Here is a 22,133-nt window from a genome sequence, read left to right as displayed (position 1 = left end):
GAAGTACTCTCTGGACAAAGAATTCTTAAAATAAACACCCTAAGGAGGATTTCTCAACACAGTAGGCCAGAGAGCTGCTGCCTGTGCTTAAAAGAGATGCCGCTGGATGGTGACCGTGCTGAACACAGCAGGCTAAAACTCTCTCGGGCCAACTGTCATCGATACACTGCAGTCTGTGCTTGCCAACCCTGATCAAATCTATAACTGGGCCAACCTCACAGCCCCGGACAAGCTCAGCCCTGCCCCACATCACTGCACCCAGACCAGCTGTCAGCTGCAGTGGCTTCCCACTACCACTGCTGGGCACCCACCCTGAGCCCAGTCACACATGGTTATGGCCAGTCCTTGGTCTGCCCTCTCCATCTGTGGCTGCCCCTATCTGACCCACTAGAAAACAATCCCTGGGGCACCTCTGGTCCCCGACCCTGGAGCACATCAAACCCAGATGGTGGACACAGAGCGAGGGGCCCCTCAGAGACCAAATCCAGGCTCCAGAATTACAAGCATGTCCACTGGGCTGATGGGACAGGGCTAGCAAACTCTTCAGGAGTTTTTCCCTGGCCTGAGTGCAGAGTGACCCAAGCTCCACAGTGGGGTTTTCTGTCCACAGCCTCACCCTGTGGCCACATCAGACCCTGACCTGAGGCAGGCCCTGTTTCTCTTCCCCACAAGTGGTGGGGGTGGGGGATGGGCAGGGGTGTCTGGAGCAGGGGCTACAGACTGGGACCCAAGGGCTCACTCTGGTCCTCATATATGTTTTACTTGGCCCACACAGGGTTTATAAAAACTACCCGTCAGCTGCCAACTTGTAAGACTCAGCAGTTTCTAGTAAAGATCCCCACCTCTGGGGAAAAAAAAAAACACCTCACCTCTGAATTTCTCTCGAAAAATCAGATCCAGCCGCATGGCAACCAGAGCTGAGAGCTGATAACAACAGCCCAGAAGCTCCAAGTCCCTCCCACTTTCCAGAGTCTCTCGTAAACTGAGACCAAGAAGCAAGCATCCATCACCACGCACCATGTTCAAATCAACACAGGAGACTGTTTCTTGAACCTGCATCTCTATAGAAAGTGGGAGAACGAAATAATATCCCAGAAGGTTGTAGACTCCAAGAATAACGGAAGAGACCCTTCTTCCTCTTGGAGGTAAAGGGTGGTGTAAGCCTGGGGGCAGCTTCACCCCTGACCCTTACCTACAAGGCCCCTATAACAGGTCTTTGCGTGTGTGTTCCTTGGTCTAAAGTCTTCAAAGCACCTAGATGATTAAACATCATAAAGAGCCAACTGCGGAAATTAAAAGGATGAGCAATTCAGATTGAAGGACTCGCCCAACTGTAACGAGTTAGCAGAAATCAGCACAAGGAAAGACCAATTCGATTCCACTGGGCTCGGTTGCGACGGGCAGCTTTGCCCAGGAACACGCTTCTGGCATTCTGCTGGGCAGATGCACGATCCAGATCACAGCCTTGCTGCTGTTGTTGTTGTTTAGTTACTAAGTCGTACTTGACTCTTTGTGACCCCATGGACTGTAGCACCCAGGATCCTCTCTGCATGGGATTCTCCAGGCAAGAATACTGGAGTGGTTGCATCTCCTTCTCCAGCAGATCTTCCCCACCAAGGAATCAAACCCAGGTCTCCTGCATGGGCAGGCAGACTCTTACTGCTGAGCCACCTGGGAAGCCCCCGAGCACACCCTACCATTCCACAGAAGTCACCACACATCACATGGGTCTCACTGCAACCCTGAGTGCAGCATGCTGTGTTCAGCAAATTAGGGTTATATATGATTTTCCAGATTTCTCAATTACTTGATATTTTGCCTGGCATGATAATAACCCCAGTGGAGGAGAAACAGGCACCCTGGCACCTCAGAGGGACCGCCAGAGCAACAACAATACTCACGTCACTGCTCTTGGGCTTCGCCAGCGCCAGGCTGTCCCGGGCCAAGGCCACGATGACATTGCTCTTCTCGCCGGCCCAGTGGACCACCATCTGATTGTGGGAATCATTGAGACTAACCTGAAAGAGATCAAACCAACACAGGAATTAGGACCCAGGATGAGTGACGGCCATCACCATTCTGACTCTCAGGACTTCCCTGGTGGTCCAAACAATCACTCCTAAAGGAAATCAACCCTGAATATTCACTGGAAGGACCGATGCTGAAGTTGACGCTTCAATACTTTGGCCACCTGACGCAAAGAGCCAACTCACTGGAAAAGACCCTGATGCTGGGAAACATGGAAGGCAGGAAGACAAGGGAATGACAGAGGACGAGATGGTTGGATGGCATCACTGACTCTAAGGACATGAGTTTGAGCTAACTCCAGGAGATGGCAGAGGACAAGGAAGCCTGGCGTGCTGCAGTCCACAGGGTCACAGAGTTGGACATGACCTAGTGATTGAACAAATAAAAGAAACAATGGTTTAGACTCTATGTTTCCACAGCAAGGGGTACAGATTCAATCCCTGGTCAGGGCCCTAAGATCCTGCAAGCCACACGGCATGGCCAATACAGAAAAGGAAAAAAAACAATAATAATAAAGCAAGACTCTCTCTCCCCAACTGTAACTCAGAAATGCCTAAGATGCTTACACCTGGAGCATGGGGCCAGGATGGCCTGTATCTCCCCCTCTGCTGACTCCACCAGATTCACTTTCCGAAGAAGAAACACTAGTCCTCTGCTATTTGATATTAGCCAGATTGCAAAAAAAAATATCATCTTCTCAGGCTCTCATTGGCATAACTAATAACTTGGGTTATTTTTGTCCTTTATGAAATCAATCTCTGGTTCCTCCCATCCTTACTCCACACGTGGGACATGCACTTGTCAGATTTGAAACCAAAACACTGAAGCACCTTCCTCATTTAAAAAAGGGCACAAGCCAGAAAGACCACATGCTTGCCAACCCCCGTCCATACTGGTTCTCTCTGGCCTACAGGTGATGTTGCTTATCCTTAGCTTGTAACAAGGAAGAACAAAGGAAAAACATCAGCTTTATTTAGTTATGAAGTATTCCAAGCAAGGAAATATCTTCCCGGACTCCACAGAAATGACCTTTGGCTTATTGCAAACAGTAGTTTCCAGGCTTCTGGATCTTATAAACCAGTAAAATGCAGATGAACTAGGCAGGCCAGCAGAGGGCTGGTTGGCCACCTCTATTTGGCCAGGTAAGGAAAAAACAAAACAGCCACTGTGCCAAGGGCATGGCTGGCTGGTCTCTGAATCTCCTGAGGACACAGCAGACTGTTGCCCAGGGTTTACGATGGGGCGTGGAGCCCACACGGCCCCGTTTTCCCTCCGTACCCACAGAATGCATTTAGGACCCCAGAGTCCCAGAGAAGAATGGGGCCATAGGACAGAAGGAGCCCGAACCCCCGAGGAGAAGTTCCTCCGCTCATCTTGAACTCCTAATCACGAAATGCATTCACCCCACTGAGCTCCTGGGACTCACCTATTATGTGGCCACCCCTCACCCAAGCAACAAGCTACCATCTACGTCCAGTTCAAAGCAAGGACGTTTTAACACTGAAAACTGAGGACAGAAAGACTCTCAGAACCAAGAACAGTTTTTTTATGAGAGGCTTTGCTTTATGGAAAGCTAACTCCATTCCTCTTATTTTTCCCATTTCACCCGTCACTGATGGACAGTTCAAGGGCTGGCATTCTGGCACACCATTTCACCCTTTTCGGGTGGGAACAGCCAACTGATGACCATACTCACAAAAATTCTGAGAGCTGGTGTGAACATTCAGGACAAACCCCCAAAATCCAGAGCAGGAGCAATGCCTGGGAGAAGCCTATTCCACCAGCCCCTTCAACCGTGGCTTGTCTCGGGCACATGGAAGAGACTAACCTTCTGGACCCCGGGGGGTCTCTATACAGTCCACCTGCACGCTTCCCCACCCCCCCTCCACCTCCTGGACTGATGCAAAGGTCACACTCGAGCTGATGGGCCCTCCCAGCTGTCTTCCCATCAAGGGTCTGAGCAGAAAACCCTCCACTCCCCTCCCCCACCACCCAGAGGGGCCTTCTCCTTTACCTTCCTCCTCCCCCCAACCCCACCGCCCACTCAAGATGCTCTCAGGAGTCCCAAGGGAGAAGGGAAACACCTGTGTCACCAACTTGGCTGACGGAACAACAAAAGAGCTAATCCTTCACCGCCCTGCTTCAGGTCTTAAACACCTGCATCTAATTTGATCCAGGATCCAGGCTCTTGGAAAATACGTGAAATGAGGCCTCTTTAAAGGAAAAGATTTTTTTCTTTTAAGGAAAATACATCATTCCAAAACATTCCTTCTGACTTCCAGGGAGGTAAGTCCAGGCAAACATCGGCAGAGATGTGCAAAGAAAAAAAGAGAAATAAGTAAATTACTTAGCTTAGGGTATGCAAGGGCGAAAGCAACTAAGGGAATCACCACCAGCCACAGAGGCCTTCTCCCAGCCCACCCTCTCCCCCTCTCTCCTGCCGGCCCTCACCTCTGGGAAGAATCTGTAAGCATCTACAGATCAGAAGAAGCCCACCAGCGCAGGAGCCCAGGAATCTGGGCTAAAGGCCTTCTCCCTCCAAAACGTCCTCACCCTTAGAACCAGAGGGGAATAAATAGATGATTTATGCAAACATCAATACGATCAAGGATTTGGAGCCTGAAAAAAATCACTAAGTTCATCCAGGGTCTGGCATAAGAAAGCCCAGCAATGCTGCACTGGGGGCAACCTCCTAACAGCCCCTCAGGCAGGTTCCTAAGCAAATAACGCTCGGAACAGGTTACAAAGCCTACGGTGATCAGAGCGGGCTCGAGGTCTGAGCACAACTTGCTCAAGTCTTTCTGCTCGGGGGACATGAGATTTACGGGGCCCCTGAACCAATCCTAGGAAAGGTGAAGGGGTAAGAGCAGCACAAAGGGGGCACCTGAACATCCAAGGGCTTTCTGACAAAGGAAGCCGAGAAGGCGAGCTTGCTGAAACACCTTTAAAAAAAAAGAAAAGATTTTATTAAATGTCCCTTTCATTCCTAACAGCGGACTGTAAAAGAAAGGGCAGCACAGTGGAGAGAAAAAAAAATCTCAGGCAAGGAACAGCTTGTCCGAGGGCCACCAGACAACTCACACGAACAGCCCAGTGCCTTCCCTCGGCTAGACGTCAGCATGGGCACCTCCTGGTCAGACGAGTAAACTCTCCAGGGAGCCGCCGGCCTGGCTGAGGCTGACCCCACCGCACCCCACGTGCATATTCCCCCAGCAAAGAGCAGAGTCAGCTGTGGGAGTCCACCACCAGGCAGGCTGAGCATGTTTATTAAGGCAAAGACATCATGGTGCTCTCTGGTCTCGCTTTCCTCCTCTCCATTTCCCCTTGGCGTTCGTTCTCCCGGCTCCTCCCCAGAAAGGGAAGAGGTCAAAGCAAGCTGTCCATGAAAAGTGACCAGGCAACCAGAGGTCCACAGTAGCCCCTTCTCCTTCCCCTGTGATCATAGTACCCACAGGTGTCCAGGCTGGATCCCCCCACTGTGTGGCTGGTTGCTGGCTTGCTGAGGTCTTTTCCATCCCCAGGGACTTCCTCCTGGCCTCAGCCCCTGAGATTCCCCCATGCCCAACCCTCTGGGTGCAGCTGCAGGCTTCCCTACATCCCGCTCACTCCTCTCAGCCTTGCTCACTGGGTCCCACAGACCACATGAAGAAGGGTGGGCACACAGGGCCCCGGGGAGACGCTGATCTGGGAGGGAGTGAGGGCGAGTGGGAGGGTGGCTTTTCCAGAACGTAACCTTGATGTGCAGTCAGTTGTAACTACCACCCCGGGGCGTGAACAACCTTCCCTCTCCCATCTCCAGCTCACAGGGTATAGCTGGCGCTTGATAAATGAGCCACAATTAATTGGGGCCGTAAAAAGCAGCGGGGAGGGAGCCCTGAGCCTCCCCTCAGAAGGCGAACAGGGAAATCGCAAGCCACAGAGGTCTGGGCACAGAGGAACTGCCTCATGAACAACAAAGAGTATGGTGCATGGGGTTCAGGCCTCTGCTAAGATCACAGGCAGGTCGTTAAGAGTCAAGATGGCCCCCGAGAGGTCTCCTGGTTCGGGGTCCCACACCCAGAGAGCTGAAAATCAGCAATCCCAGAGAAACCCCTGACCTACTGATGCAGAACCCTCCGAGTGGAGTCCAGGAATTGGTATTTTTTAAAGACATACCCCTGGAGTCTCCAATGCAGCTTATTTCAGGAACAATGAATCTAGTTCATTCCCCTTTCTCTGGCAGAAACTGGGGCTTAAATGACAGTGGCTAGAAGGAGCGCTCTTTTTCTGCAGGTTTGTCTTTGGGTATCTTGCATGCATGCTCAGTCACTCAGTCATGTTTGACTCTTTGCGACCCTATGGGCTGTAGCTTGCCGGGCTTCTCTGTCCATGGGATTCTCCAGACAAGAATACTGGGGTGGGTTGCCATGCCCTTCTCCAAGGGATCTTCCCGACCCAGGGATCGAACCCACATCTACATCTCCTGCATTGGCAAGTGAGTTCTTTATCACTGCGCCACCTTGGGTATCTTGGATAGTTGTTAAAACTGTATGATCTACTGATATATGCCCCAACGTGGACAAACCTCAGAAACAATATGTTAACTGAAGGAAGCCAAACACAAAAGGTCACATATTACATGATCCCATTGATATAAAATATCCAGAACAGGTAAATCCATAGAGACAGCCTGGTGGTGGTTGCTAGGAGCTAGGGGGAGCAGGGAATAGGTAGTAGCTGTTTAACGGGGAAGAGGTTTTACTTTGGATGAAAATGGTTTGGAACCAGAGAGAGGTAGTGGCTGCACAGCACTGTGAATGGACAAAATGCCACCAAATTGAATCATTCCCTTTAAAATGGTTACTCTCACGTTACATGAATTTCATCTCCATTTTTTCAAAAGCCTCTGTCTATGACCTGCAAAGAACATCACACTTCTCAAGTGCTGATTCAATACCTAAGAGCTCCCACTCATAAGAAATGCTCCTTTCTTCTCATGTCAAGCCTTCATGCTACTGAAATATGCAGCTCAAGTGAGTCATAGAGGAGGCAGGCTGAGGAGTGGGTCTCTGGCCAAGGCAATCCTTCAAAATGCTGTCAGCAGCATCTGCAAAGCCACACCATCCTCGCAGGCCTGCTCCCTGCTCCCTGGTTCCTGGCTGGACAAATGGCCAGAGGCTCAGGACTAGCATCCACTTCCAAACTCACAACAATCATCTCAGTCTCCAGGCAGACCCGGATGCTCCAAAGAGGTTATGTGTTTTGCTTCATTATTCAGAGAGGGGGAAGACGCCGGGGCCGCCCAAGCCCCAGGCTCTGGCTTATTATAAATAGAAGGAGGATGAATAAACTGTATAAACTACTTGTTATGTGAAGGCAGGGCTCACTTATATGCCCCAAGGCCCCAAAGGGACTAGGTATCCTTTGAGGCTCCTCAGTCACTTCTCACCTGTCAGTCCCCAGAACACTTCTGGAGGAAATCAGAGTGACAAGTCTGATGAGTAGTAAGACATTTACAATAAAACCCACCAAGATCTGTACAGTCATTGAGTCTTACTCAAAAAGACGGGGGCCCCTTAATGGAATAGGTCTGACACCGCCTTCATTCATTTCTTCCTCCATTACATCTCTCAAATAGGTCAAACGCGAAGATCAGGACGTCCCAGACACCCACGGCCAGTCGTCCTCACCACTCCTACACAGCTTCTTCCCAGAACACAGGACGAGGAGGACAAATAAGGCAGTCTGGCTCATTCCTCTGCCTCACCAGCAGTGAAATACACAGAAGCATTTTAAAAATTCTACAGTGAAGTATAAAGCAAATATCGTGTCCTTCAACTCCGAGGACAGAGGCAGCTGCTAAATCCTCGGACTGCAGGACAGGCCTGAGGAAACCAAAGGCAGACACCCGAGGTCCAAGAATAACAAGGTTCCTCCAACCGTCCGTTTGCATGACCTAAATGCTGGTTATGCAAATCAGCCCTCCGTGTCCCCTTTCGAGACCGTGTCCCCACTATATTTAGTAAGCTCATTTTCCTCCCTGGACGCTCCACCTCAGAAGGAGAGCTGAAATCTAGTTTAATTGCTCCCTGCAGAGAAGCCCTATCCTGGCCTCTCATCTGACTTTTCTCAGTGATGCTTCAGCCAGAGAACTCATTAACTACTTCACTGATCAGCACGGGCTGCCCATTTCACAGACCAGGAAACAAAGGGAGAATGACCTCGAACTAAAAACTTAGCATTTCTCTATATCTCCTTAACTAGAGTCATGAGTGGTCTTTAGATTACTTATATGCCGCGTCCTGACTTACAGTATCAGTTCAAAGAGACTTTATTTCTGATAGATCTTTGGCAAGCAGAATCCACCCACTGTTGACCTCTACCTGCCACTCCCTCCTGGGGAAGCCCACTTTGTCATTTAGCAAATAGCCAGCTCTGCTGTTCTGGGAGGGCTCCCTGTAAAAAAAAAAAAGAACCTGTGAAAAATCTCTTTGTCATGAAAATAATCGCCCCTTAATTCACCAGCTGGCAAGTAAGAAAAAAAGAAAATATCCAGGCCAGAAGAAACCTCGGGGAACATGTAAACCATCTTCCACACCGTGCAGATGGGGTTAAACCCAAAGATTTAGAGCTGGGGTTTCCATCCATCTGCCTTAAAACTCGGGGGCGCAGAGCACTGAGAGCACAGCAAGCCCCTCACTGGCTGCTGGACACCTTGAGCCAGTGTTGGTCACTCAGTCGTGTCTGACTCTTTGCGACCCCCTGTAGCCTGCCAGGCTCCTCTGTCCATGGAATTCTCCAGGCAAGAATACTGGAATGGGTTGCCATTCCTTTCTCCACAGGATCTTCCAGACTTAGGAATTGAACTTGTGTCTCCTGCACTGCAGGTGGATTCTTCACCATCTGAGCCACCAGGGAAGCCCAGAACTAGGACCAGCCTTAAATTAGGATTCACCTCCGTAGGATGGTTCCAGAGTATCCCCTTTCCTTGACTCTCCTCTTCGGCTCTACGGCTTCACCATAAATAGCCCCCCACCTCATTCATTAGGTACTTATTGAGCACTTGCTGCATATCAGATACCACGAGAGGTGTTGAGAAAACAACAGACTTCTAGGTCTTGCCTTGTGGCTCTCAAATCATTAGGGGAAACAAACATTAAAGAGTTAATTTCATGAATAATGCTTACAGTTGTCAAATGGGTGGAGGGCATAACCAAGTGCAGGGCTGCACTGAAGACAGGATCCCCAGTGGGCACCAAAAGGATGAAGAGGAAGGAGTCCTGGCAAAGAGGATGCGGAACAGAGAAGAGAGATTGAGAAACTGAGAGGAAGAACAGGGCGAAAGCCAAGGACTAGGGGGGACCCGCAACTTGACAAGTTTGAAAAGTTAAAAGAAAATTCATGGAGCCAGAAGAGCCAAGGAGAGGGTGGAATTATACGAGACCTCTTGGCTTTTAAAGGGGAACAAAAGAGACCGCAGCCACTGGACCCCTGGCTGAAAGCAAGGCCCTCACTGGAACATTTACAAAAGGCAAAGACCGTAAAGTTGAGACAAATCAGAGACTTGGGTTTGAATCTTGGTCTCTACGACTGACCAGCTGTACAGCTCTGGGGACGTCCCTTTGCCTTTTGGAGCCTCAAGATACTCATCTGTGAAATGAGCAGAACAATAAGGCTGTAAGATGCGTGACACCACAGAGCCAGTGGAAAGTTATACTTTAAACCACCCCCTCCATAACAGCAACAACCACACAATTCAGGGTCTCTACGACCGCCAGAAAGGCAGGGACATCCATCTGCCCACCAGCCCATCCACAGAAGGTGCCTGGGGATGCTTTTGCTTTCTTACCGAAGGAGGGAAAATTCACTGTATAGACATGAATTGGAGAAGCTCTGCAGGGCAAAAGGTATTCTTTGGCAAACTGCATTTCTTAGGGATGTCAAAACGTGGAAAGACAAACTTATGACAAAATAAAAATATGTGCTTTTTTTTTAAATGTATGAATGCCTTTCATTAAGATTTAGTCTTTAACAGTGATCCTGCTACCAATCCTCCCTAGGAAAGAAAGAAAGGCTTCTTTTCATATTGCTAAAATAATAATAAGGCTTGCCTTACTAATTTTACAGGACAGCTTTAAGATTCAAATGAGATGATATCCATGAATATATTTCATAAACTTTGAAATGCTGAAACATGTCCTCTTGTTACCAGTATGGTCTTTATACCAAAATAAACCATTCTTCACAAAATGGCAACACATAGGCAACTAATGTGACATTGCAGGGGACATGGATTTGATTCCTGATCTGGGGAGATTGCATGTGCCGCGAGGCAACTAAGCCCGTGGGCCACAACTGCTGAGCCCGAGCACCCTAGAGCCTGTGCTCTGCAACGAGAAGCCAGTGCCACACAACTAGAGAGCGGCCCCGCTCGCCACAACTAGTGAGAGCCCTCTCACAGCAGCAAAGACTCAGCGCAGCCAAAAATAAAAATAATAAACCAATAAAATGTTTAAAAACTACTGTGCGCATGACCAGGTTTGGAACACTGAGGCCTAAGAGCGGGAAGCAATGACATACCTACCCTGATGAGACACTGCATGTCTGGATCAAGCTCAGAAGCCAAGCATGGCCAAGCCCTGCATTCCAGCAGCCTTCCCCTCACTCCACGCATTCCAGCAGCCTTCCCCTCACTCCACACCTGAGATCCGCAACCTGCGGAAACCCAAGTTCCAGCTCCCAAAGCTCCAAGGAACCAACGCAGACATGACACTGATTTCTAGCACTTTCCTCGCCCCAAGAGTAAAGCATTTACATTACATGCCAGAACCAAATGCCTCAAGACCTCACCTCACGTGAATGCTAAGTCACTTCAGTCGTGACCAACTCTTTGCACTCCCATGGACTGTAGCCCACCAGGCTCCTCTGTCCATGGGATTCTCCAGGCAACGATACTAGAGTGCGTTGCAGTGCCCTCCTCCAGGGGGTCTTCCCGGCCCAGGGATTGAACCCATGTCTCCTTCAGCTCCTGCATTGCAGGTGGATTCTTTACCGCTGAACCACCAGGAAAGCCTGACCTCATCTTGCTGCTGCTGCTACTGCTGCTAAGTCGCTTCAGTCGTGTCTGACTCTGTGCAACCCCATAGACGGCAGCCCACCAGGATCCCTGTCCCTGGGATTCTCCAGGCAAAGAACACTGGAGTGGGTTGCCATTTCCTTCTCCAATGCATGAAAGTGAAAAGTGAAAGGAAAGTCGCTCAGTTGTGTCTGACTCTTCGTGACCCTATGGACTGCAGCCTACCAGGCTCCTCCGCCCATGGGATTTTCCAGGCAAGGGTACTGGAGTGGGGTGCCATTGCCTTCTCTGCCTCCTTGCTGTGGGCTTAAACCCCACAGAAAGGCTGACCTCTCAGTCACATGAGATGTCTCTGGTACCAGGAGGGCAAGCAGAAGCCCCTGGGGCAACTCCCCACCCTCAGCTTAACTCCCTAACCCTGTGATAACAGCCCTTTCTCCTCCACCCAGCTCTCCACATCCACTGCTGAATTCTTCCCTCTCAAGGACGGAGGAGGCCTCATCTCTGCAGGAACCCCGGCATCACCTCCAGCAGCAGCTCGCCTTGCCAAATCCAGCGAACCGTGAGCATGGTTAACTACAGGATATTTTTTTTAAAGAACTCCTCAGTTGAGAGAACTTCAGGGAACTAAATATATACAGATGAGGTAAGTCATAGGTACACAGTCTCATGTTACTAGATTAATTGAGCACAGGTTTAAAACATTTCAAGTCTGTTCCACACCCTCCCCCAGCCTCACAGCCCCTCACTCATCTCTGTCTGCTGCTGTCCCCACCCTCTGCCATCAGCAGGGTCCTCTGGGGGGACCCTGGCGCAGGTCTTGTCCCCAGGCCCCTGGGGTAGACCCACATGGAAGTGTCTTGCCTGTGTCTTCTGGGCTAACAGAGAAACAGGGTCCTTTCTATCTGGGCCCTTCCCCCATGTATGGCTCATCTCGGAGGCACCCACATGAGGTTCTCGGGAGAGGGTCCTAAACTGGCCTTAGTCCCAGCATTGTTTTTAACCCCCACCCCACCAAACTCCAACACATCATCCTAGCTTCTCCCCATTTCTTCTGGGCACAGAGGTTTCCTGTGAGTGAGAAATTTCACCCTGACACTGTTCAGCTCCTCAGCCCATCAAAGTAAGCTGGCTCTCACCTCAGTCCCAACTGACACATTACAATCTCCATTCACCCCACTCACGGGCTCAAACCCTCATTTATTTTATTTCCGAAGCACCCCATCCACCTTCCCCACTTTGATCCAGTGCTTTGGGGGCAGAGGGTTTCTGCTCAACAGAATAGTCTCTTTTCTAAATAAAAGAAGCAATGTTGCTTACCTTCCTCACTTAAAAAAAGGAAAGGAACAATAAATCACATGGTGGCCCCTACAAGGCACAAAATACGGATGATATAAGCACATCTTTTTATTGCTCTTGTCTACCACTCCGATGCGGGATGCAATCACATCAGCCTGCCTTTCTGAGAATTCGTAGCAGTGTTTTTAATCTAATTCAGGGCACTGGAGATAAATCATAGTGAAGGGTCCTGATTTGCTGAGTTGAGTGGAGGCAGCAGCAGCGACAGGCAGGGTTAGAGGGCGGGGACCGGGGTAGGGGGGTTCCCACCCAGGCCATGATGAAGACTGCACGCTCGATGTTTGTCTTTGTGCTGGCCTGCAGGGCTGCAGGGATGAAGACAGACCTGACTGCATTGGGGCACAACAAGGCGAGTCCGGGACGTAGAGGGCAGAGGTGGGGAGGTGGCCCCCAGTTCAGGCATCATTACTGCTTTCTTGGCTCAACAGATGGGTAGGGTCTGCACACCAGCCAGGGCCATGTGGGCTGTTGTGTGGGCAAAGCCACAGCAAAAGCGAAGACACACGGGTCCGCCTTCAGCGCCCAGGTCCCCAGTGGGAGGAAGCATCTGCACACAGGCTGCCACTAAGGTGAACAGGACACCCAGGGCACCCTCCAGCACAGCCGGCTGCCGCACCCCTACCACGGAAAGAAAGGCCAGGGTCTCCTGACACTCTCCCTGGCAGCCAGCAGCCACCAAAGCCTCAGGTTCAGACAGCAGCCCTCAACCCTCGCTTTCCTTCCCCTGCTCATGGTGGAAACAAAGACAAGCCTAGCGGTGCCTACAGCTGCTCCCTGGGTGAGGCAGCGACCACAGTGGGAAAGGGAACCACACACCACCCGGGAAAGCTATGCTGTCCGTGGGCCACATGCAGCCATTCAAACTTAAATTTAACTTGATTAAAATTCAACGAAAGGAAAATAACTTCAATTCTTCGGTCATCCTAACCACATTTCAAGCGCTCAACCCCCACAGACGGCTCATGGACACCCTGACCAGCTCAGATACAGAATATTTCCATCATGGGCAAGAAGACCCATCAAGGAGACCTGACATGAGGCCAAGAAGATAAAGTCTTCCGGCTCCTGGCTGGTAGCAGTGACATGACCATGGATGTTACCATTATGATTGACAGTTACCCAGTAGACAACAGAATTTTGTAATTATTTTTTAACTCCCTGTTGGGGTCCTCGCTGCAAGAGTTAAGTCACTTATGAGGTCCTATTTTATGGAACCCACCCCAAAATGCTCAATGCGTGCCTCATATGACAATAAAAAAACTTAGGGTTTCACAATAACATGGGATGAAACCCAAATCTCGATCATGATCAGCAGCCCACCTGCCTTCTCTGATTTATAGCACCATCAGCCACTTCAATGCTAGAAGGCTGCCCATGCCACTTCTTCGAAGGCCCAAGGTCCACAGGTCAATAAACCAATAAATTAGGTCGAAATTAACTGTGGCTCATTTTAAACTGAGGGAAATTGATTTTTGCATCTACGTGGTTGGACTGAATATGCCATATGCCGACGGATTCTGGCCTGAGAATGCACACGAAGGTTCTGTACTCGACAAAGAGGACAGCTCAGCCCTGCAGCCCAGACCACTTCTGCTGAAATACTGATCCCTGAATATTCAAACCAAAATGCAGCAAGTTCTCCTTTCCTTTCCATCATACCCAAACCTAAAAAAAAGATGGAGGAAAGGTTATTATAATACCTCAGCTTTAATATATTTCTGTGCAGTCAACTCTCAAATTATCTGCATCTGAATTATTGTCAAAATTTCTAAACTCCAAACTGGCTTTCCCTAACACATGTATGCCAGCTGTTTGCTTATCAACTGCTCAAAGAATACAAGCTCATTTTAATATGCACCTAAGCAAACTTTAATTAGGAAGGTAAACAGATGCTTTAAAAGACTAAATAAACAAATAGCAAAGGCAAATAAGCTATTTTGGGGGTTACCCGCTCTCCAGATTATTTGCAAGCTCCTGTGTCTGTCCATTACAGCCGACAGTATGACGCTCAGCTCCATGGATCCCTGGCCCTGGGATTAAACAATGACACTACAAAGATGGCAGTCATCTCTTAAGGAGGAAAATCCAAAATATGACAAATGAAATGTTCCTACAACATCCATCTTTTGCTTGGGGATGCTCATTGCTGTTAGAATCTGCCTCCCCGGATCCCAGCTCTCAAAGCAATTTATTAAGCATACTATTAACTCCACTTTACAGAATTTAAAGAAAACATTCTCCAAAAGAAAATGAGTTAAAGCCAAGACCCACGATCTCTGTATTCTGTTGCTCTCACACACGTGAGCGCCACATCTCCAGGGAACTGCCCTCCAGCACCTTTCAAATGACAAGGCTACAGAATGCTGTTCTCCTGGCCTCGGCCCACAGGAAGCCTCCAAGTGGAATAGTATTTTCTACCCTGGCCTGGAGTAAAAGTACAATCCATTTTATACTACGACACTTCAGGTAACTCCCCTCCTATTGCCATAAATATACTTTGGAGCTAATGTCATTAGTGATGGTATTAGGGGCTACGATGAGAGAAAGCCTTTCAAGTTTCATGTCCATATGTTATATATACATAGAACGTTTTTGGAAGGACACACAAAAAAACTGATGACCGTGGGTGTCCACTGGGAAGGGACACCAGGGGAATGGGGACACAGGAGGGAAGGAACTGTACATCTCACTATATACTCTTCTGAACAAATACTGTTTTGCAAACACACGTTACCTGCTGACGGCTAAATAAACAGACTGGATGGCTTGTCATTTCACCCCTTTCATTCTCCATCTCCTCGCTCCTCTTCCATGTCCCTTTTCCTCCCATTTATTCCACCTCTCGAAGCCTCCATCAAGGCTTGCCGCTAGACAGGCAAGCTGTTAAACAGTGGCCAGAGACCGAGCCAAGAACTGTGCCCAAGACAAGATGCCAAGCAAGACCAGGAAGTCTTTCAAGGTCACACCCTTTATCAAGCCAACCCAACACACTAAGGAACTCTTCAGCTATGTAGAAGCCAACCTGACACCACAAAGGCTTTGCCTTCTCATCTTTTGGAAGCATACAGGTCAAATGTCCTAACTTCAGAATCAACCAGCCAATTCTTTCCCAAGCAAGTGTATCATACAAGAATCTACCTCAAAGAGATCTAAAGCTACAGTCTTCCATCCCCCAAAGGAGGCTCTTTGTCTTGGGTCCTTGTACTGTAACAGACACTTTATTTTCAGTCTCAAATCAGGACACTGAATACTCCCTGGCCTCTAAAAAGCAGGAATTATGAAGAGAGAGCTCATTGGAAGGAAAATAAACCTGTAAATCCTGTTAGGCTTTGCGCTTCATTCCAAAGGCTTTTTCCCCAAAACAATACCATTAGCATTACCATGATAGCCCTAAAAGGGAGCATTCTGCACAACAGAATTGCAGCTCTTCATTCAAAATAAACCCCCAGAAAAGCACAGGAAAATCAGGGCTCCCTAACCCACATTCTGAGCCAACTCATTTCCACTCTCCATTTGTGGGCTCACCACAGTCCTCCTTATAAATACCTTTTCTATAACTTGGATGTGCTTCCTACCCTCCAGGCCTTTCACCTTCCAGGTGGGCAGCGGGTCCACGAATATTCATTAAGGGCCTCCCAAGTGCCAGGGACACGGAGGAGAGGCTTGATCCATGCCCTCAAGGAGCAAACTAGGAGATGAAACACCAACACAAGCAGTGAGAACACAAGACAGTCGGTGCTGGAACCAAGCTCAAAAGAACTCTTCCCACCAGAGCCTGGGAATACTGAGAGACATTCCTTGGATGGTGAAAAATGGAATAGAGGTTTTGCAGACAAACAGAGAAACAGGGGAAGAATATTGGAGGCAGAGGAAAAAGCAGGTGGCACAGAGGCATGGAGTTGACATGAAATCAGGAAGAAATCCAGTGTGGCAAGAATGTTGGAATCCCCCTTCTTGGATCTGGCCTGTTTTAGAAGAGGCACAACAGCTAAACCTAGTTTACTCCAAAGGTTAGCAGCACCAAAGGAAAAGAATGACACTGACTCCAACACAGGGCTCTTTCTCAGATGCAAAAGCCCTCTGACTCCCCTCCCTGAAGCTGGCAGCCTGAACATCACCCCGAGGGTCTTTTTCCATCAGGCAGCTTCTGCTTCTAGCCCCGATCTGTGGTGCCCAGCATCCCCTCAAATGCACTCAAAGGTTAGAGGATGAGAAGCTGCAGAGTGTCTGAGCCCACTGACCCTTTATCACTTCATCTCCCACACCTTCCATGTCAAACAACCCACTCACACCCCACCAGAGAGTTGTGGCCGGTTTATCACGTCCCTGCTTCCTTGTCCCTGTCTGGTACATTTCCATGCCTGTACATTTATTTGCATCTGCTTTATCTGCTCCTTAAATTCTAAATTTTCTGAAAGCAGTGATGAAAACTCCCCCTGCCCCTTCATTTGCACTCCATCCCTACATAGAATATACTGAATTCAACTGACACTACTGAAAAACTTAAAGTGTGGGGGTTGGGGGGAGTATTTATACTCTCACTTTAGTGAGAACTGGCTTAAGGCTAGAAGCAGAATGTGTTAGTTGCTCAGTCGAGTCTGACTCTTTGTGACCCCATGGACTGTAGCAGGCCAGGCTCCTCTGTCCCTGGAATTCTCCAGGCATTAATACTGGAGTGGTAGGTAGCCATTTCCCTCTCCAGGGGATCTTCCCAACCCAGGGATCAAACCCCAGTCTCCTGCATTGCAGGCAGATTCTTTACCATCTGAGCCATCAAGGATCTAATTTATAGTCTGCATCCTGACCCTTTTGAGAGTGAACACAGCACTTTTCATATCCAACAGGGACAACTTCTAAACCAGGTCTGTCCCAGGGGAAAAAAGAGGCCAATGGTCATCTTTACTAGAAAGATCCTTCCAAAGAGTCCCGAGGCCCTTCAGAGCTGCAAGACGGACAGGCCAAACCCCTTCAGCTCGATTCCTGCGCTTGAGGTCTGAAGGGTCTGCACCAGACAGTGCTTGTAGCAGAAAGCCCAGGAAGTCCTTCCTTCAATCTAACTCAGACCCTTACAGAGTCAAGTTAATCCCACTTTTATTAACCCCAGGGCAGCCAAGAACAAACACACAGGGAGGCAGCCTCGGAGAAGACGAAACACTGCTCTGGGTCCTTACCCTTGATAGGAATTCCTCATTAAGAGTTCCACAGCTAGTTCTCCATCCTTCCACAGAAACAAATTCAATCTGGCTGACTCAGAAATATGAAAGCCGAAGGTTTTTTAGTCACTCCTAAGGAGAACACAGTTTAACTTGTCCCCAAATCTCCAGGAGCTTTTACAAATGGCAACTGCGTGCATATTTTTGCCACCAGGAAGTTCTTCTGGCAGCCCAATCTATATTTGTGGGGGACCTGAGATCCAGAAGGGATCGTCTTCCGTTGCTCCCCATTCCCAGCCCCCAGAAAGCTGACTCAAGTCCACAAGAGAGCTGGGCTGATGGGAAGATTCAGTGAACAAGGGAGCCTCTCTCTCGCCCTCCCCCATCCTCCATCAGGATGCTGGTGTCCCTGTGGAGAGCAAGGACCCTGCTGACTTCTTTCACTAATACAAAAAAGAAGTTTCAGAAGGGAGTGGAGAGAGCAACAAGGATCTGGACCCTCGGGGAACCCACACAGGCAAGTTCCAGCAGCCCGTGCCAACCAGCCATTATATGCCCACTGGCACATGCTCTTGCCTTAGGGCTGGTGGTGGATGGAAGTTAAATGCTCCCATCCTCGAACCTCCATCCCAAGCCCCTTTCTTACCAATACATTTTTCTTTAGAAAGAAGTTATTTAAGAAGCACTGTATAAAGAGTGAGCGACTATTTGATCTCTCAAAGATCACTGAGACAATGCAGACAAAAACTAAAGAGCCAGCAACCCTGCCCCACATGACCTTGGGCTAGTCACTTCACCTTTCCTGGCTCTGGTGGCTTCGTCATCAAAATGACACAATAGGGAGAGATGGTTTATAATGTTCTTCCGGCTCCAAACGTTGAACATTAAACTCTGTATATTTCCTGAAGAAATGGCTAAAGGAAAATCAGCGAAGAGATGCAGAATTCAGACCAATCTTTTAATTTCTACTTTGAAGGGAACATTTTGACTCGAGAAATCACGTAATTGACCACCTCCACTGTTTCCACTTCCTTTCCCCCACCGACCTGCCAGCTTTGTTAATGTCAATCTCAACCACAGGACTGTAAGTCTCATGAGGCAATAACATGGACAAATTAATTTTGCCAACACTGATTCTAGCCCACAAACTTGGTTTGCAATTGCCAGCAGTAAGTCCGGCCATAAAAGTGAAATTCATGTTCCTCATGATCTAATAAGCCCATTGCCTGAAGAAATAAATCATCTACTGAATAATAACACCTACCAAACTCCTGCAGTTTTTCAAATCCCCAAGTGTCATGAGAGAGATTCCTGTCCAACATAAAATCAGTATTTTGAAAGGGGTAGGATGGATAGAACCTCACCCCGCCCCCCATCACCACCAAAATAAGAATTCAGCCCTTACACACACACACCTCTTGTTTGACTATATACCCAGAGTCAAGATTTCAGGTTTGCCCACCTTAATTGTGGTTTAAAACGGTAAGTGCGGAAACCCCCTCCTCTGACTGTTCTGGGTAAACGTACAGCAACTGCAGGGTGCTCGCCTCCACTGCTAACTGATGATACAAGAAAGAAAGCCCGTTTGCTATCTACACGTAAAATGAAGCTGCACCCTTCCGATACCTGCCAGAAACTCCACCGGAGAGCACACAGCCTGGGGGAAACAGTGCACCCCACGAGTGCCCTGGAATCCGTTTGCTAAAATCGGCAGGAAGAAGGAAAGATCAAGGCGATTCAAGTGCTGACGGTTGTACTCCTGCGTGCGGAGGGGAGAAAAACAAACGCCAGCCGGGAAGTCCCCAGCGGTGCCTGCACCTGGAGGCGACAGCTAAGGATGGATGCGGGGGTGCGGCGGCGCAGGGAGAAGAGAGAGCCAGAGGGAAGGCGGGGGCCGACCGCTCACCTGTCCGTACACCTGGATGGGCTCCTGCTGCAGGGCAGCGCTCCGTCTCCTCCGGAGCGTTTTCTCGTCCGCCCCCCGGGGCGCCCCGCGCGCCCCCAGCCGCAGTTCGAACGGGTCGCCCCGCACCACGAGGAAGCCACGGTCCTGGGGCCCAGGCGCGCGGCCCCCGGGCAGCGTCTGGGGCCAGATCTGACCGACAGCCCCAGGGGGCAACAGCGCGATCAGGACGAAGAGGAAGGGGAGTCGCGACTCCCTCCTGCTGCTCCGTGTCGCCATGTTCGGGCGAACGCGACCGCAGGTGGCGCCGCCGCCAGGAGAGAATGTGCAGCGCGAGGCCGGGACGCCGGCCGGGCCGGGGCCGCGCGCGCCGCTCCCGGGGCTCCAGGCCGCCCCGCTGCGCCAGCCGCCGCCGCCGGGTCCCGCTCGGCTCGGCGCGGCGCCGTCACGTGGGACGCTCGCCGCCGCGGCCCCTTCGCGCACTTTCTCCGCCGCGGCCCCTCCCCCGCGCGGCGATGGGGAAGTCAAGGCAGCGGGCGCGCGGCCCGGGCCCCGGGCGGGCGCTCTTTGTCGCCCGTGTGCCCTGCGGCAACTGGGAGTCGCGTGGGGCTCGCCGGTCCTCCCTGGAGTTCTCGCCTCCTCTGCCAGGTCGTGCCGAGGTCGCCCTCAACCTCGGCCAGTCTCCTTTCCCGACTGCACAGCCCCGGGTCCCGCCACACGACCACCTCGTCCGCCCCCTGTCGCATCCCCACCTCGAGGGAGCGTGGGGAGTCCGAGGAAATTAGCGCGGAGAACGCGGCGGGCACGTTCGAGTCCAGATGAGCCCGCCCCCATGGTGCAACTCACAGTTTCAATTACTCTGGGCACCAAACTACTGTTGCTCGAACTAAACTGCCCCTGCCCGGAACACAGTAAATATATTCCTGGCACAGAGGCCTTAAAAACAAGGATAGTCAGACAAGAGACTCGCCACACCTGAACAGTCACCCAGTTAGTTACACAGTGGTTCCTTGCACACACAAGAGCTGCGCGGGACACACGGCCCCAGCACAGTGGCTTCCTTGTGACCCTCGCCTGGGTGACCGAGCACCGAACCATCCTACCTAAGCCCCCAAACTTGCGCACACACCCCAGCCCCTGCAGCCCACAGCCAACGCTGTTACAAGTCCTCTTCCCAGGGTGGATAAAACCTTGCCACTGGGGGTAGGAGGGGCAGACACCAGAGAGTGGGGAGAACACATTTTAAATTAACCCTACATGCAGCTGGAGGATCCAAGACCTTGTTCAAAGCACAAGGAGATAAACGGTACGGGGGCGGGGGGAGGGGGAGGGGAGGGGGGGTGGGGAGACAAACCCAAGGTCAATATTTGTCTGCAGGTTTGTGGGAGCCGCCAAGGCCTATCCTCTCTTTCATTTTATGTTTCGCTGTGCTCTGGACTCAGACCCTGGTTCTTGATAAGACAGAGGAAGCAGGGCTGAAGGAGATACTTCAGGAGTTTCGTGCAAGCCCTTGAGAGGCTGAGAGGAAGGAGAGGATGGTCATTTCAGTGCCCGCTAAATGCTCCTGGTCCTCAGTTCAGTTCAGTTCAGTCGCTCAGTTGTGTCCGACTCTGCGACTCCATGAATCGCAGCACACCAGGCCTCCCTGTTCATCACCAACTCCTGGAGTTCACTCAAACTCACGTCCATCGGGTCGGTGATGCCATCCAGCCATCTCATCCTCTTTTGTCCCCTTCTCCTCCTGCCCCCAATCCCTCCCAGCATCAGAGTCTTTTCCAATGAGTCATCTCTTCACATGAGGTGGCCAAAGTACTGGAGTTTCAGCTTTAGCATCATTCCTTCCAAGGAAATCCCAGGGCTGATCTCCTTCAGAATGGACTGGTTGGATCTCCTTGCAGTCCAAGGGACTCTCAAGAGTCTTCTCCAACACCACAGTTCAAAAGCATCAGTTCTTCGGCGCTCAGCTTTCTTCACAGGCCAACTCTCACATCCATACATGACCACTGGAAATACCATAGCCTTGACTAGACAGACCTTTGTTGGCAAAGTAATATCTCTGCTTTTGAATATGCTATCTAGGTTGGTCATAGCTGTCCTTCCAAGGAGTAAGCGTCTTTTAATTTCATGGCTGCAGTCACCATCTGCAGTGATTTTGGAGCCCAGAAAAATAAAGTCTGACACTGTTTCCACTGTTTGCCCTTTTGGACTCTCCAGTTAGCTTAGCTCACCCTCTTCCCCTACCTAGCATCACCCTTGGGGACAACCCACCCAAAGAGGGACAGCCTTTCCTTGCCTCCCTAAATCCAGTCTTCTACCCCCCTCTCATACCCCATGCCAGACTCTCTGGGGACCTGGGTCAGATTCTTTAGTCCCCAGCTTCCTCTCACCCCTTCCTTTCTCCCCCCAGTCTTTCTATCCATCTCACCATAATCATAGAACCACTTAGTTCTCCCCCACCAAACAAATCACCGATCCTCTGGGAAAGCCACGGATCCACTATCAGCTCCAACTCCCCATCTGGACCAGCACTGTCTGGTCAGTATCACCTGACCAGGCATGGACCACTCTGTGGCCTCCCCAGACCATGAGCAAAGACACATCAACACCTATTTAACCCTCAAGTGAAAATGAGAGG

General features: G+C 50.2%; 1 protein-coding gene across 2 annotated transcripts in view; it reads right to left on the bottom strand.

Moving 5' to 3' along the window:
- Positions 1-20,350, bottom strand: part of SORL1 (sortilin related receptor 1) — a 170,447-nt gene extending 150,097 nt beyond the window's left edge. Inside the window, exons 1-2 of one of the 2 annotated variants that reach the window (XM_019975277.2) lie at positions 20,251-20,350; positions 1,902-2,018 (exon numbers count right to left, since the gene is read on the bottom strand). In XM_019975277.2, the coding sequence (XP_019830836.2) occupies positions 1,902-1,991 (90 nt within the window). In that variant the 5' untranslated portion in view covers positions 1,992-2,018; positions 20,251-20,350. Of the gene's footprint in view, positions 1-1,901; positions 2,019-19,501; positions 19,865-20,250 lie in introns of those variants that run through there. The other variant, XM_019975276.2, reaches the window with a different exon arrangement.
- Positions 20,351-22,133: the final 1,783 nt, after the last annotated feature.

This window comes from Bos indicus, chromosome 15 (genome assembly GCF_029378745.1).
Source record: "Bos indicus isolate NIAB-ARS_2022 breed Sahiwal x Tharparkar chromosome 15, NIAB-ARS_B.indTharparkar_mat_pri_1.0, whole genome shotgun sequence".
NCBI lineage: Eukaryota > Metazoa > Chordata > Mammalia > Artiodactyla > Bovidae > Bos > Bos indicus.
This window is presented reverse-complemented; position numbering and strand designations above follow the sequence as displayed.